At 44.0% G+C, this 17,066-nt stretch overlaps 3 protein-coding genes across 7 annotated transcripts in view; all 3 read right to left on the reverse strand.

Annotated features, from left to right (window-relative positions):
• LOC108624476 (uncharacterized) overlaps positions 1-8,539 on the reverse strand; it is a 31,029-nt gene extending 22,490 nt beyond the window's left edge. For all 4 annotated transcript variants that reach the window (XM_018023830.2, XM_018023828.2, XM_018023829.2 and 1 more), the window contains exon 1: positions 7,193-8,539. The gene's annotated coding sequence lies outside the window, so the exon portion shown is untranslated. The remainder of the gene's footprint in view (positions 1-7,192) is intronic.
• A 98-nt stretch (positions 8,540-8,637) lies between these two features.
• On the reverse strand, positions 8,638-13,329 carry LOC108624465 (transketolase-like protein 2). 2 transcript variants are annotated; one of them, XM_018023801.2, is made up of 5 exons: positions 13,089-13,329; positions 10,818-10,963; positions 9,993-10,735; positions 9,698-9,913; positions 8,638-9,623 (listed from the first exon to the last, which is right to left on the reverse strand). In XM_018023801.2, the coding sequence occupies exons 1-5, from the start codon at positions 13,193-13,195 to the stop codon at positions 8,952-8,954; spliced, it is 1,884 nt and encodes a 627-aa protein (XP_017879290.1). In that variant the 5' UTR covers positions 13,196-13,329; the 3' UTR covers positions 8,638-8,951. The 2 variants fall into 2 exon arrangements, with proteins under 2 accessions (XP_017879290.1, XP_017879291.1); XM_018023802.2 differs by lacking the exon at positions 13,089-13,329 and adding an exon at positions 11,549-11,697.
• Positions 13,330-13,626: 297 nt separating this feature from the next.
• On the reverse strand, positions 13,627-17,029 carry LOC108624467 (OTU domain-containing protein 7B). The gene is made up of 6 exons (XM_018023805.2): positions 16,676-17,029; positions 15,711-16,367; positions 15,270-15,641; positions 14,880-15,193; positions 14,615-14,822; positions 13,627-14,539 (listed from the first exon to the last, which is right to left on the reverse strand). The coding sequence occupies exons 2-6, from the start codon at positions 16,347-16,349 to the stop codon at positions 14,438-14,440; spliced, it is 1,635 nt and encodes a 544-aa protein (XP_017879294.1). The 5' UTR covers positions 16,350-16,367; positions 16,676-17,029; the 3' UTR covers positions 13,627-14,437.
• Between the last annotated feature and the right edge of the window lie 37 nt (positions 17,030-17,066).

Below are 17,066 nucleotides of genomic sequence, written 5' to 3' on the forward strand. Positions count from 1 at the left end.
AATTGGATATTTCCTTCTATACTGTTTAGCACGTAGCTATTTATTATTAGCATTATTCTTCCGACGTCTGATTTCTTTTTAATTATAAGAAATGCGTTTTTCTAAGGTACATAAACTTTTGGGATTGACTGTATAGCCAATACATCCTTAAGTAGAAATAGTACCAAGCGAAGAACTACAATCTAGTTTAAGAACCTGTATTTGTATGTTAAATTGTATTTCGACACTTTAATGTATGGGCTAATAAATGTTGGGACAATGAACAAAAAAGGGGGAGAAGAATTGATTAATCCTAAAGATTCGATCCCGTTTTTATCCCCGTCGGTTTACGTACCACCGCCTACACTCGTTTGGTACACTCGCAGCTACCGCTATTATCGTACGTGCCTCTCCAGTAAGAAATGGGCATTTGACCATTGCCAGCCACCGCTCTTAATAATTTTCGTAAATAAACGATGCGGTATTGTCCGCAGCCTAAATAGAATTTCCGTTGGCCGTGTATGCAACCGGAGAGACTTTGAGGCAACGTGAATTTTCTTCAACACGACGTAAACTAGTCGCGAAAACCAATTTCACGGCCATCGATGTTCCGAGCATAATTTTGTTTCGCGGTTAATTGCAGCCAAGGTCAAACCGCGTCTACCGATTACAGAAAATGAAAGAGTACGGGGGAATAAAATCGCTCATAGACAGAGCGACTCGTGTTTGAACAGAGAATTCGAATTTAGGGCGTGCAATTTAGTGCGGCAAGTTAACGCGAGTATAGAGAGTTTAACGCGTTTCGCACACCGCGAAGAAACATAAACGTTCACATTCACGGAATGAAATATTAATCAGAAGTAGGCGACGACGACGTAGTACAATAGAGTCACGTGTGGTATTGATTCATCTTAAAACGCAATTATTCTTTATTCCAGAATCTATCACTCATCTTGAACCGAATTGTAACTTTGTAAAATTTATCACCGTATTCGATGAGTCATCAGAAACCATCTCAAACAAAAGATCATACAAAGTCGTTAAATAAAATATGAAATAATCGATCTTTGATCGAACCATCGCAAAGTTTAATTTGTTGTCGTTCATTTATTACATATTTTCTAATGCGTTTCATGAAAAGGGGACGTGCGTGTCTAACGCCAGGGAAGAACGCGGAAGGTAGTAGCCACCCTCGCCTTTGCCCAGAGACCCAAAACATTTCGTGCACCCTACATACCGTAGCCCCCCTAGAGCTCGAACCCTCACCATAATCCAGCTGGAAACACATGGCGTCATCGTGCTATCGAGCATATGTACGTAGGTAACCGGCATCGACGCTCGAGGAAGAAACGCCAAGCTAAAAATCATCGAATCGACGCCACTGTTAATTACTTTCCTCGCGCATCCGACCGTATTTTTCTAGCGACCGGGGTTCGATCAGACCCGGCGAACTGTACCTCGTTCCACCTCTTTCCTTTACTCCATTTGTATCGTATCAATCGTCGGATGAAACATCGCATCGATCGCATCTACCGTACGAAACATTGTATGAAATGTTAAAACCGTCGGAACGATTACTTCATGAAACTTCGGTTATTATACATGTCGAAACGTTCGTCAGTCTCGTCGCGTGAGAATCGTCGGAGGTAACAAGAGAGGAGCAGTCGTACTGCACGGATGACTCGTCGTTTATGTTTTCTACGTGCCCGTCAGCAACTTTACTCGTTGCCTACAGTTTATAAGGGATTAGATCGCTATCGAGATTACGAGCTTACGCGTCCCTTCCGTGCCGTACCCACGCGCGCGTGTCCCTTTTACGATCCCCGTTCCGTGCAGCTTGGAAAACGTAAAAATACGCGAGCTCTTACGAACCAAATTACGATGGCGACCATAGAGGACACGCGCTCGAAACGTTCCAAAGAAATTCTCGTCGTAATTGACTTATTTTTTCTATATATCCTCGGGAGAACGTCGGCTGAGTGTTTAAAATCTGATTTGCCTCTCAAGAGTATCGCGTGCTCTTTTTTTCTTTAAGAATACTGTATCGAACTGGGATACGTGCCAATTGCAGCTTCTAACGACGCGAAAGGAAAGAAAATTGCTGGGAGAAGACAGAAAGGATCAAAGCACGTATGTAGATACGTATATAAGGAAAGAAGAAGCTCATCCGGGCTTGCACGCGTGTACCCTTTTGTCTATAAGCTACGCTGAGAACCATAAGGAAGACCTCGTATAAGACAAGAGCTCACTGGAAGAACCATTGATTCTAAATGAACTCGGTTTTATTTGGAATTATTTCAGAAAATGATAAATGCCTCTTTAATTTTCTAAAAAGCATCCGGCAATCTGAATTTCGAATGGCTCGGTACGTTTGCCGGGAACATTTGGATTTATCTTGAGAAGAGGTTTCCGTGAGACTCGGTGCGGTAATGCCAGTAGTAATGCGTTTCGAGTAGAAGCGCAAGCTGGCGAAAAGAAAGTTTTCCTGAATTCGCAAAATACGTAAAATATGTAAGTTAGGCAAGGGAGAAAGGATGCTGTTGAGTGGCCATTATGTATAGAGCAAGGGAATGAGCGAAGCCGCGAGGATAGTAATCGATGGATCCCACTTAGGATATCGAAGTTAAATAATCGATGCACCTACCGACCGAAAGGAACCGGAGATAAAGCGGTCTCCGGAGAATCTGTAGTAGGGCATGCATTAAAGACCGTTAAGAATAAGAAACGAGTTCTCCTGAAATAATCATTGACGGTCGTTTAATCTGCGAAACTGTCGATCAAAGTGATCTTGCAACTGAGAAATCCCATGGGAATTAGACGACTTTCAGGTCGAGAGGAGTATCGTTTCCGTTGAAACGTTCCCTCGACAAGGAGATTCCGTCGGATGAATGTTGCATCCATCTGTTCGCAGCTTATTTTATATGCGGCAACTCCGAAACGTTCGTGTAATTCATAAACCGTTTTCCTTGCCCGAGTACCTTTTCAACCGAGCCACGGATGATTCATGCAAGTTTGTATAGCGGCGATCCCGCTTATAAATATTCAAAAGCGTACACGCAAACAGTCGGCTTTGAAAAATTCAGGAAACCTCCCGTTCGAAATTTCCTTTACCTTGAAAACTCGGTGTGTCGCTTAACGCGGGGCATTTACATACTTGGATCGCCTCGAGAACTGACCTGGGAGACGTAAATCGAATCGGAGATTCTGGAAATATCGGCCGGAACGAATCGATTATCGTAAGCCGATTAATAATTTTGAGAACGCGCTCGCCGGAGGCTCTCGCATTCTCATCACGGTGAAAAATATTGACGTGTGACGCGAGCGGAAATAGTTTCGCTCGGAACGGTTTCGACCGTACCAATAGGGAATTACAGATGAAATTCGTGTCAAATAAATCATATTAAATTTCTGGGTATAATTAAACTGTCGCGTTGCTCGCGCTCGTTTTCCCGCAACGTGGATTTACTAATTACGGATCTCTGCGCGTTGTACCTCTGTTCGTCGCGACTTTAAATAACGCTACGCGTTTTCAAATACGTACGACTGAAAAGTTAATGGACAAGTACTGCTTATCGCCGTCGAGATACGCGTTTATCCGGCTGAATAAGTATCCGGCGTTAATAGGCGCCGAACAACTTGGCCGTCTCATTGGAAACCAAAGACCCCGTCTTCTTCGTTAGAATCCTGTCGGTACGTGACACTGACCAACTTGATCCCATGTCTTCACGGAATGCTGTCTTTGGATCATTTCTGTTCTCTAGTTGAAGCAAAGTTTGAAACGTTACGAGAACGTGGTATAGAATGAAAAAAATCGTATACAAACCGTACACATATGTATTCGTTAACAATATAGGAAGGTAACTCGTACGTGGTATCTATAATTTTCAGTAATGCGGTATAATTGACTGTGTAGAACCACGAAACTGGGAATATCGGAACTTGTTCGGTTAACAAGGCGCATTGTTATTAAACGATAATAAATGGTTGGTATAAAATACGGCGCAGACAACGAACAACGGTTGCGCGGAATTCACCCGTAACAACGTTTTGCTTTATTTCCAAAGAATGTATTTAATTGAGCCGCGTCGAGGGCCATTCGGAATCGAATTTGTTATTCAGAGAAAACAGTCTGACGAGTATCGATGTTCGATATCTTGCGAACGGAAGTGGAATAAGAATTCTTGACTTTTCATCGTTCCATGTTATTCTCCGGTATACTTTTTTCGAATTTCGTTCTAAGCACGTGACCATGAGGACCTACGGTGCACGTGCTCACTACTCATCGTCGCATAAGTCGAGCATGCATACGTATTTCCATTTGCTGTTTCGTGAAACCGGGGCAACACGTCCTCCCAACATCGTTAAACGTTCGTTCGACTTTATCCAGATAATCTGAATCGAGCGGAGTAATTGAAATCGTATGGAATTACGTGGGGCAGCCGAATTGATCTCATTTAGAGCCACTCATCAAATCCTAGGAATTCTGTCGATCTTTCGCGAATCCACAGAGACGGCGTATCTGCCTTCGATTCTTTCTTCCGTCGGAAGAGGAAAAATGCTTCTATTCGTTTTGATGGCTATGAAAAGTTGCACCAGGCAGTGCAACAATTATTGCACGGAGTACCGTGTACGTTGGAAAGCAGAAATATTTTTATGATCGGAAGCTCTCTTAAATTTTTGCGAAAGTCGATAAGCCGGGGCTTGATTCCGTACAAGTTTTATTCGAGATATAAAATCAGCCGGCAGGGGAGGCGAGCCGCGTCCCGAAGAGGAGATCTCCTCCTCGTTATTTCGCGTAAAATTCGCGAGGTAGAACCGCGGGACCTGAGAACGATGCGAGTCACGCGATATTCTGTTTTCACAGCCGGCAACTGTTCGCGAAAAGCTCGCGATTTCGCGGTACTTTTAACACAGGAAATTCGCCTCGACGCGAAGCGACGGCGAGCTAAACGGATTTGGGATTCGCCCGACGAGAATATCGTCGCTACGGAAGAGATAACGAGTCTACGTGGATGCTGTACATAAAACGTGGCCGCTTATTGTTACCTGCGACCATGTTTGCGATGTAAAAGCACTTGCAGCTGACAATAATACGCGAGCACCGCGGATGAATGAAATGTTCACGAAGCGGGTCTCTATTGATTCAACGAATTTTATGTTAATGCCCTTAGGAGGAAAAATTGCTGGGGCTATGATACGGGTTAGTAGTTGGATAAAAGAAATCTTGTTCTTCCTGTCTTGATACCTTTCGAGTGTAAGTGCAAGCGCTTGTAAGACGAATCTTACGTTTGTTCGTAGACGAATGTTTTCAAGTGTACGTGTGTTGGAAAGCTTCGCTCGAGGACTCTCCAAGGGACTTCAGACGAGAACACGGGCAGTGACGGTCTTATACATATACGAATGAAAAACAGGACCGTGTAAAACCCTGGCATCTTTTTCCCCTTCGGTCGTCCGATCGAGGTGTCCCAAACAAAATATGTCGCGATCATGCAATTTAATATTTCGTTCGTCGAAAAGAGTAAAGCCGACGGACCGTCCTCTCGTCTTTTAATCGAACCGACCCACCCCTTTAACGACGTTTCTTGAATCGCTCCCATCTTTTCCGTGCCCCGCTCGTTCCAACTTTAAAGTACACAGGACGATAAGCTAGCTTCGGGTTGAAAAATAATTGTTAACTTTCAACGTGATACCACGGTGATCGTGAAATACTCGGAATTGCTCGCCGAATTAAATGTTACTTCGTTCGAAGATTATAATAGAATCCGTGTATTATCGCGGCGCGAAGATTAAAACATTGAGATAAGATAAAACAGAGAATGGCCACCGTGTGTCCGATGCCGACTTTCGACGAGTAAACGTTAACGTTTTGACGAATTCATGCGACATCGTCGCATTATCATAGGTCGACGCGTCCGTCGGTGAATGGGGAAAAAGAGAGCAGGCTTGATTACGAATTCACCTGTAGCTCTATTTGCCGGCAAGTACGCACGCGTGTAACCGCAAACTAGTATCAAACTTTATTCTGATCGAATTTGTTCCCAACGAGCCGAACGTTCAAATTACCTCCAGGATAAATTATAAATGCTATTCCCTTCGTTTACTCTACTCGGTAAATTCGGTATATGATCTTCTCAGGTAGACAAACTTTGTTCTTAGTTCCGCAGGGTTCCCGCCGCTACTTTCGTCTACCTGCGAGTTAAATTTGCAGTCCGGTTTAAGTGCCGTAATAATCTTTTATATGGCGCGTACCTTACAAATAACCATTTACGTTCCTCGTTTCGAGTATTGTTCACTCGCTTCGCTATTTCCTACTCAAGGATGGCCGTAGTAACGAGAACGATCGTACGTAAAACAAAAAAATATATACAGTAAGAACGTTTCTCGCATCGAAACGTCGCGTTCGCAAGTTTTTCAAAAGAGGGGGGAAAAAAAGAAGGAAAGCAAACAAAGTTCCGTATCGGTGGTAGTGCGCAGTGAAAAAAAATCTTGTACGCCAGCGTCGTCGTAACGACACGCTGCTGCGAAATGTACTAAGTACTTACACTCGACTGCCTTTGAAACCGTTATAAAAAGGCCGAGCGACGGGCCACTGGAACACGCTATTAAATAGGCCGAGTTGCTAGACGGAAAATGATTAATCGCCGTGAAACCGTCTTTTCACCATGGAAGTTACTCTCGCACGACAAACGCTATCAATTGATACTTTCCTACACGCACTGTCCGTCGCTATTTCCGAATTAAACGGTTCTGCTTTGCCTCTAGCCATATCGGAACTTCGTTGGCTTTCCACTGAGTAACAATACTACTTCTATTAACAATAAACGAAGCCAGCGTGGCTGATTATTCTCACAAAAGTTAGCGATGTTTCCATGACGGTATATCAACGGTTCCAAGATACGGTCTAACGACAGTTTTACCGTAGGTAGGTGATGAATCATTTGTATAAGCTGCTTTTACGCATTATCGTAAAAAGTACGTATACCTACTGTGAACGATGATCTCCGAAAAAAGGGCTCGCGACATGCCGATGGCACGTAAACACAACACTTAGCACTTGGTGCGTTGATGAATCAGTAACGAATCAAACTGCTACGAATATTTTGTTCGAAGAAAACGATCTCCGTTACATACGTACGTACGGATCAGTACGTAGAAAGTAAATAGTACCGAGACGAAGATGTGATACGTATAATAATGTATCGAATGAACTTACTCTGCGGGTAGTACAGAATCTAGGAAGGGTGGTACTGCTGGCAAAGTGGGTAGACACGGTGGTGGAGAACCGGTAAGTTGTTTCCATAGGATACACGAACATCGGGCGGCACGGAATTCACGCAGTGATCCTCGTTTGTGTTGCTCGTACGCCTAAGTACCGCCGTCCACGCGTTATGTACACGCACCGTCATTCGGCGAAAATCCGGAGACTATTTTCCGACGACGACGTGTATCCAAAGTACTCAGGGATCACGGCATGATACGTAGGACACGATATGGTACAGCGAGGCAAGGCACGACACGACACACGACACGACACGGCACGGCATACGACACACAATACACGATACGGTACGACACGAGATACGCTCTGAGAAATGTAAGGAAAATTGTAAAACGGAGGCACTACCTCGAGGAAGTAAGAACGTTGGAATATGTTAGCGACGGCGGGGGCTACGGATTAATATGGCCGTCCCTCGTTGACACAAAGTTTCGAGTCACGCGTGAAACGCAACCCCGACGAGATACGAAGAACAGGTTGATCGGGATATCGTTGACGAGAGAGAGGCTCGTTCGCGTATGACGCGCACGCATTTGTTTCACTCGCGGCACCGCATACACCACCCGCGGATTCTATTTAATCACCTCACTTCCGTATCACCCTGTTGTATTCGACACGCGCTCGGCGACAACTTTTCTTCGTTCCCTCCGTTTCACCTCTGCTCTTTGGCAAACTGTTCGTCGGCTCCTCTGTCCGTCGCATACGATTCCCTTCAAGCTCTCGGTGGGCACGTTCCTCGCTGGCTCTCCCTCTCTTCGTTCTCCTCTATACCGTTCGTCGTCGTTTTCGTCGAGCACTGCGAGAGGGATCTTGCGAACACAGCACTCGCGTTTCCGATTATCAACTGCTAGTTCCTCGCTGCAACGTGTTCTCCTACGAGCGCACCACGGGAACCGTGGAAGCATTCGAATGATCACGTTCTTTTCACGCTTCTCCAGGACGTGACGCGGCCTTGCTACGAACGACGTCAACATCACCACAGTACGCTTTCATGACGGCCATCTTTTCGGAATACGCGAACGCGAATCGCGGAACGGGAAACGCACACGCGTGTATACTTCCAACACATGCATAAACGCGCGACCGCTCGTCTACGTGCACGCGGTGATCGAGAGCGAGGGAGACACTTGTGCTCACGCACACATGCACCATTTGACCGAGCCAGCCTGGATATTTGAATAGCGAGCAGCAAGCGAACCGGACCGAACAGGGAATTGCAGGGAATGGTTGACGTTTCTTCTCTAACTGGGGAGTATAGCGCTGCGCTCCGATCTAGGAACTTCCATAGTGGTGAGTGGCGCTGCTGTTCCCGCGCGGCATTTTTAACGAGTCTCGTTCGTACTATGAGAGTATACTTCGGACAGACGTTTTGTTCCGAGGAATCGCTTTTGCAAATATATTTTATTTATTCGTTTTGACTGTATTTTCATGGTAACAGTATACCTTAACATGTAAACAATATGTGTATCAAATATTCTTGTATAAAATTAAATTTTCCGTGTACAAAACTTGAATATCTTCCAGTGAAAAATATAACGTTTATACAAAATCTGTTCCATGTCTACTTCCCTTTGCGCGTTTGCCCTGAACCAACCGTAAGTGCACCGGTTTTCCTTTGTACTTGCGAAGACGTGTAGCGTTCAAAATGGAAGTACATTCTGTACGCGATATTTTTCTTTTCCATCGGAATAAACTTTTACAACTTTAACACTTCTTGGACGGCAGCGACGACCTTGGTCGAACTGATTCCGTATTTGTCTAACAACATGGTGGGTGGGCCAGAGCGAGGGATTTCGGTAACAGCTAACTTCTTAACTATGATGTTTTTTTCTAAAGCGACTGCCGAGAGAACCGCGTCTCCCAAGCCGCCCTCCGCGTAGTGATCTTCGACGGTAATGATCTTTCCCCCAACTTCTTTCGCGTTCTTTACGACCAGCTGAGCATCGAGAGGTTTCACCGTAAACGGATCGAGCACTCGAACGTACACTCCGACTTTAGCCAAGTCGTCGGCCGCCTTCAGAGCTTCGTATAAAGTTACTCCAGCTCCGATCACGAGAACTTGATCTTTCGGAGAAGATTTGACGACTTTGCCCTTGCCAACGGCGAACGGTTCGTCATTCTTGTACAAAACTGCTGTGGCAGGGCGGGAGGTTCGCACGAAACAAATACCCTTGGTATTGGCTGCCAATTCGATGGCACGTTCGGTCGCAACAGCGTCGGACGGGTAGAAAACGGTCGAGTTCGGAATCGTACGGAACATGGCTATGTCTTCAAGACCCATTTGTGACGGACCGTCTTCCCCGATCGAAACACCGCAATGAGATCCGACGAAATTCACGTTCGTTTGCGAAATAGCGCCCATACGAATCTGTAGAATGAAATAATCACGGTGTGACTCGAATTTAAGATAAACGGTCTTCCATCCGTATAGTCCTGTTTTACCTGATCAAAGGCACGAGTGAAGAAAGTAGCAAACGCGGACACGAACGCGACGGTTCTGTCCCTGCAAGCTGCACCGATCGCTACTCCGACGACGTTTTGCTCGGCGATGAAACATTCGATGAATTTAGACGGATCGACTGTCTTGATCTTGTCGGCGAACGTCGAGTTCTTCGTGTCTCCGTCCAGAGCAATGACGCGTGGGTTGCTCTTCGCCAACTACAGTAGTAAACAGTTGATAAGTCGTTATGCAAGGCGTTACTTACATATCGATGTAATTACGGGAAGAGACGCGAACCTTGGCCAAAGCGGTGCCGTAAGCTAATCTCGTAGCGACTTGCTCTCCCAGTTTGTAACTCGGAGGCGATGCCAATTTGATATTGCTAATATCTACAGCCGGGACATCGTCGACCAAAGGCTTCTGAGGATGCAGCCCGAGAGGACCAGAATTCTTCAACATTCCAGTCAGATGTTGAATGACTTCGTTCGCTTTGGTGCCCAGTGGTTTCCCATGCCAGTTCTCGAGATCTTCGATGTTAGGGAAATATTTTCCCTTGAACGTCTTCGCCAAGATAGCTGTCGGACGTCCCTTGACGCTCTGAGCTTCGTGGAAGGCCTTGGCCAACTCCTCGATGTCGTGACCGTCGACGACCAATGCGTTGAAACCGAAAGCTTCGAGCCTCTTGCGGTAGACCTCCATGTTGTGTTGAAGGGACGTCGGTTCGCTCTGACCGAGACGATTGATGTCGAAGATAGCGCAGAGATTGTCTAACTTGTAGTAAGACGAGAAGTGCAGAGCTTCCCATATCGATCCTTCCGCTGACTCTCCGTCGCCGATCAGGCAGTACACGCGGTAATTAGCTTTATCGAAATATTTTCCTACATAGGCCATTCCCGCGGCGACCGAGAGACCTTGTCCGAGGGAACCAGTTCCCACGTCGATGAAGTTAAGTCTCGGCGTAGGATGTCCTTCCAAGTCGCTGTCGAGCTTCCTCAAGTTCAACAGCTCGCTCGTCGGGAAGAGACCAGCTTCGGCCCATGCTGCAATTACACGACCAATGTTCCGTCAGTTATACCGTGATGTAACCGGTTAATGACGGGGTATAATCGACGGATGATTTACCTGCGTAAAGGATAGGAGCCGCGTGACCTTTGCTCAATATAAATCTATCGCTGTTCGGATCGCGCGGTGCAGATACCTTGTAACGCATCGTATGGAAAAATAGTACGGACATAATTTCTGCCATGGACGAACATGATGTCGGATGTCTGGGCAAAAAATATATTTAAGTAATAAACGCTAGAAGTACTTAGTTCCAAATGAGATCGTAAGAAACGTATGTTATGATAATGAGTCCTACAATCGTACTCTGAGTACCTATAGATAATCTTTAGAGGTCACGAAGTTCATTAATCTCATCATGCGAGCGTCAAATATCGGTAATGACATAGTTATGTAACATGTGGTCTGATCGGTGGTCGTTTTTTACATTGCAAATAGCAAGTCCCCACCGTTTCGTTAAAATAGATTTATCACGGTTTATTTAGTCGAACAGCATTGATTAATTTATATTAATTATAAAATCGTAGATTGACGACCGTTTCATTTCAAACGTTTCTGTTTCCTATTCCTTTCTCATTTCATACGAATCTAACGAACAATTAAATTCAAATTCAACGTAAAACGTTCAAATATTCATTTCTTCAATTGAAAATCTGTTAAGAAACCAGAACTCGTACCAAAGATTCGATTCTTATCGTAAGTACGAATAGATATTCGTAGTTTAAAAATAAAGAAACAACGGAACGAATAAAGGAGCCAGTTGTAAAATTTTTCGTCCAGATTTCTCGTACCCGCTTTTCGATGCCTCGGTCGCCCGAATACTGTCGATGCGAAGCTTATGTGCAATGTCCTGGAGTTTTTCCATGTTCGTATCACGCACCATTTCCAACTGTGATCAGTTCCTATCCGAAGTCGTTACTCGGCAAGCGTTCGATAACAACTGTAGGATAGAACATAGAACCTTTTGCGAGCGAGCAAGTATCTGCGCGGTAGGGCATCCTCCCTACTTCCTTACAAATCGGCTATCGTTCATTTCAAAATCACGTTCCCCGAGTATGGACGTGAACACGTACCTTTTTACACTCGTGTTGCTTCAAACACCACTACTATTACGCATTTTAATCGATACGATGACCGATAATGAACACTATTTTATGAACGCTATTTTATAATATCAGTACGAATTTCAAAAGCGGTAGTCATCTCTAATATTTCCTGTACATGCTCCGTTTCTTAAAATAATACCGTATATACCGATAAAAAATTATAAATTGATTCCTTCTGTTGCTGTAGAAATTCTGTAAGGCGTTGTCAAAGTAGTTATCGCGATCGAAGAGGGGAACATTCGAATTCATAGATTATGCAATCGTAGACCACATTAAATAATCTTATCGTAAACATTTCTACATTCTATGGATGTTATACGTTAACATCGTCGTATGTACGTTCGTTATATAACTATGTACTTCGTCGCGTGTACACGCTGGAATCATGCGATCTCTTATTTTAAAAACTTTCAATTCTTTGGCTGGCGTTAAGTAACCGGGCGACAATTTGCGATGAACCATTAAATCGTTAGTGTTAATTGCGCGAAGTACTTTTATAGACCACGATGGGCAATTTTAGATTGCTTGCAAACTACACATCTGTTTTGTATTATATTTATCAAGAAATTATATGAATTTGACCAAGTTGCTCGGTAGATTTTCAACCTTGAACGCATGCTTCCCGCTACGTAATCGTTATATTACGTTCACGCTTCCGCAGAAGTCTTTGTACCTCGTACTCGAAATACGATTTCAACGATTCATAGAACACAGAATGAAAAATGACGAGAAGTCTATAAATAATTATCGCACGAATCCAATTAACACTGATCGCGCAATGATGAAGATGCAATTGTAAAATTACCTTGAAATCGTGTGCCGCTACGTACGTATTTAATGAGACGTTAAAAAACGACATGGCATTAGCCGTGTCGACGAAATGGAAGAGTAAACTGTGCGATAAGTTGTCATCGTATACCGGAAGAAACTTTTGCAGAATTTCATTTTCGATGTAACATGAACCTTTAACTTCCGAAAGGAATGTAATCGTGTTCAAAGGTCGAGTAGTTAGTGAACTAAAACGAGATCAAGGTTCGTGTCATTTTGCCGAAATTTGCGCGCGATTTTAGGAGTCGTGTTTTAACATAACGTAACGATAACGGTTCACGATCGAAGATCGTCGACATTATTCATATATCATGTCGACGTACGAAGAAGACGGTTCGATGAACGAATCGTTTTACGAAATAGCTATTATAAAGTATAATACGATAGTATCACGTACCCGGACTTGCTAGCTTGTGTAGCGTTAATTGAATGAATTCTCAACTTTGTCGCGATATCCTTCAACTCTTGGATCTTCTTCGATTCCGGCTTGTGATAGTTTGCCATTTTCGTTGTAGAAATTATCGAATCGTTTCGAATATGACTTTCGGTAAAATGCTGACCACGAAACGTGTTTCTGAGCAACAAGTAGAATTCCCGCAAGCCACCGTAAGCTTGATGTAGATGGAATCTAGTCAAGAATTCGAGCTCTAAAAACTTGTCTCCACCGTGATGATACACCTTGCAGATGGCACTGTATGTATTTTTTTAATTAAATTTAATTCAAACTCAAATTTAATCCAATAAATTTATGCTATATACGATTTGCGTCAAAACTTAATTTGAGTCCAAGTACGATAAAAATTAATCAGTTAAACGTAAAAACGAATCGCGTTTAACCATCTACCGGTTAAACAATGGAACTAATCGCTGATACGTAGTTCATGAAACATTTCTGCATAACATTTCTATGTTCCTTGAAGAGGGAAACGAGGAAAGTATAAAAATATGTTTTATTTCGCACACAATTTTACATGAACAGTTGCCAATAGGCACGGGGGGATTAAAATCTAATGAATGATCCGATACCATTTTGACATATCAAACGCACGATTAATTGATTTTTACATACAAAGCATTATACTTAAAGCGATAGAGGTAGTCGCGAGAGAACGATATTCTCATCGCAGCAATGATCGAGTATTACCGTTGTATTTATTATGCGTGTAAGTACTTTTATATTATGCGAGATAGAAGGCACGTGCAAAAATTCAGGAATTTCTTGCGAAAATACTACTATACGATGGAAAATAGAATTCTTCTCTTTGGGGGGTTTTTGATGCTATACATCGAAAGGCAGATTGTAGATTATACACACGTACGTGTATGTACGAGTAGAAGCTAGTCAAGAGGTATTTAAACTTTCAACCCTGTACATTTGATATGTTCTTTTAAACAGATGAATGCCGAAATAAATAATGAGGACAAATGATGATGCGGCGTTCGTGAATACGATTATTTCTCATGCCTTTACTACAGCAGCGTCGATGTATTACTTAAAACTTTTTATTGTCACAAGAGAGAGAGAGAGAGAGAGAAAGATGAAAAGTGTTACTGTCACGCGTCTCAAACAAAAACGATTTATAGAATGAAATAACGTAGCGGGAAGAAAACTCCGGCGAGTCAATTACCTTTCTTTATCAAGCAGCATTCAAAAAATGGCTAGTGTTACGTCTAAAATCGATTATGCTTCGTTTAATTCGAACGATATTAATAAGTTATTATTGTCATATGTTGTCGAGATGTGTCTCAACGATAGCGTCTGTTCGCCCAACATTGCGAACAATAGTAATCGTTCTCCACCGAGCCGAAAAATTGACATTCTTCGTTGCGACACGCTTTAACGATACCCTGCAGAGAAGATCGTAATTATTCCACATAAACGATTAAACCGATGAGTACCTAGCTATTGTCACTGTTCCATACTTCTGGTCCCAGTTTCTCGGACGACGATTGGTCATTATAGAAAGTGGATCTCGAGAGGTAAAGTGTACGGTCTTTATTCGGATTCGTAGGTAATAATTTGCTAACGCTCGCATGACTATCTCGATCGCTGGCGGCATAAAATTTGGATTTGCCCGCACCGTAATTCATCTCAGTGCCGGTTTCGTCAACTTTATGATCCTGCAGGTACCTGTACAACGAAGTAACGATAGATTCACAGCTTCAAAAATATATGTTATGATTATACCTTGCGTGAGCACATTGAAGATAATTCTGAAGCATCTGGTCCACGTACTGATGCCGCCTACTTCTGATCTTTACGCACAATATCCCTTCTGTGGACAATCCGCCTGCTGTTGACGGCAGGCTCTTTGGTCTCTTCGTCATAGACCACAGCCTCTTGCTCACGGATTTTCCGATCGATCCGAATTGCTTAGCTACGCCCAGTATTTGCTTGGCCGTTTTCGAGAGCGAGCCGTCAGAATCTGACAATCTGTCGATCTCTTCCGGGGTAAAATTTTGATACTCGCAGTCCAAATATTGTCTCAGCAAAATTTCCATCTGGAGACGAGAACCGTATTCGATTGTACTGAACTGTTGACGTTCGTCACGTTTGTCGCGATTAAAAATGAATTACCGTGTCCTGTTGGCAGGTTAACAGGTCTCGGGAACCTTCCTCCCAATCCCAATCCGGACCCGGGTCGACCGCGAACAGAGCTGGTAACAACTGACCCGTGTCCGGGTCTATGAGAGGTATGCTAACACCTTCGTTACAGCCGTCTCCGAAATCATTCGCCCCGTCCACGGTAACGAGAGGAGAAAAATGTGCCGAATGATAAGCTAAAAGCAATGGGGTTCTATGACAACGAGCCGGAGGCACTTCTAAAGGTAAGTACACTCCACCAAACGGGATTGGCGCTAAAGCTACACCCTCTGCGTCTTTTAACATTGTTTCTGCTATAACTATAATGGGTCTCTTCAAAGCATGAGCCAAAGCTAATATATGTACCTATAAAGTTTCAACGCCTTAAAATTTTCATACAGTTCTAAACGGGTTCAGAGAGAGGAGAAATCTTACTTCTTCGAGGCTCTGATAAGAAGTAGCGGTCTGATTTCTGAAAACTGGCGAGGCCATGTCTACGAGTGTCTGCCATTCCGTCAACCACTCTGCCTCTGTATAAGACAATCCTGCAGCTGCGTTCAGCCCCGTCTGTCGCCACTTCCATCTTCGAAACAGAGCATGTCTATACTCTCCTTTGGCTAACGTGTTGTGCAAAGCTTCTCTCAACGTGAGGAGCCTATCATGGAAGCCCCACATTCCGAGGGAAGCTGCATGCAGCAGACAATTCCCATCTCCGGATGTTGCCAAGGGCCATAGAACTCTGTTATTACTATTTTTACCACCGCACCACCAATTTAGACGACCGGCAGCTTCCAGAGAAGTTAAACAACCGCCTTCTATCAGATCTTTCTCCAGGAATTGACGAAACGAGTCCGGGTACACGCTCAAATCAGGTAGAGAGAACGTGAACTCTGGGGTATCCAGGGATCCTATAGTGGCTAACTGAGAACGAGCGTAGGAGACAATAGCTGCGTTCTCAGTCGCTCTGGATATCCCTCTGGCCAGCTTCTTCGTACCTCCTCCTCCGCTTTCCGCTGAATTGTTCGAACTTGGTTCTTTCTCCAGACCATCGTAAGTAGGTAGTCCTACATTCATTACACTGCCTTATTGCACCTGCAAAGTCCGACACATAATTTCGATCGAATGAACAGGAAACTGGCCCATGGTCAAAACTTACAAACGGAACGTAGTATCTATACATATATCGACAAAAACGAAAATAGTAGAAGCGAATTAAAAAAGACAACCGAGTTACTTTGCAGAAAACAATCGAAGAAGCAATTCGATCCCGGGGATTACGAAATATTGAAAGCGAGTAAACGCAGATGCGTGACCGCAGGTCTATATATGTGTACATATAGAGTCGTTATACGTACACATGCAACTACTGTTACGCCCGTTTATTTAAAAAGAGTGCAAACCTTGGCCCGTATATTGAATTAGTGCAGCGGAGCGTGGCGGCGGAGTATCGCTAAACGGTATTCTAATTGAACTGCGTAGCACGGTCCGTTCATTTGTACTCTCATATTTCGCGTTGGGTCCTCTTTCACAGGGAGCCTCTTCTCGTTCGGAGGGTATGGAAACAACCGTGGATTTGCTCGCGATCAGAATGAAACATAACCTAGAGCGAAACCTCGAGAGTTGATAGAAGGGGCCGAGGAGTGGATCATTATTGTTGCGCGCGGAAGTCACCGTGAAACATTAAACCGGTCACATGTCAAGTCGACGAGGGGTACGCTACCGTAGTTATTTACGCAGTAACCGTCCCTGCCCACCTGCGGAGACGGATCTAATGATCTATACGATGTTCAA

Source organism: Ceratina calcarata, unplaced genomic scaffold (assembly GCF_001652005.2).
Source record: "Ceratina calcarata isolate Rehan_Ccalc_2016 unplaced genomic scaffold, ASM165200v1 scaffold310.2, whole genome shotgun sequence".
NCBI lineage: Eukaryota > Metazoa > Arthropoda > Insecta > Hymenoptera > Apidae > Ceratina > Ceratina calcarata.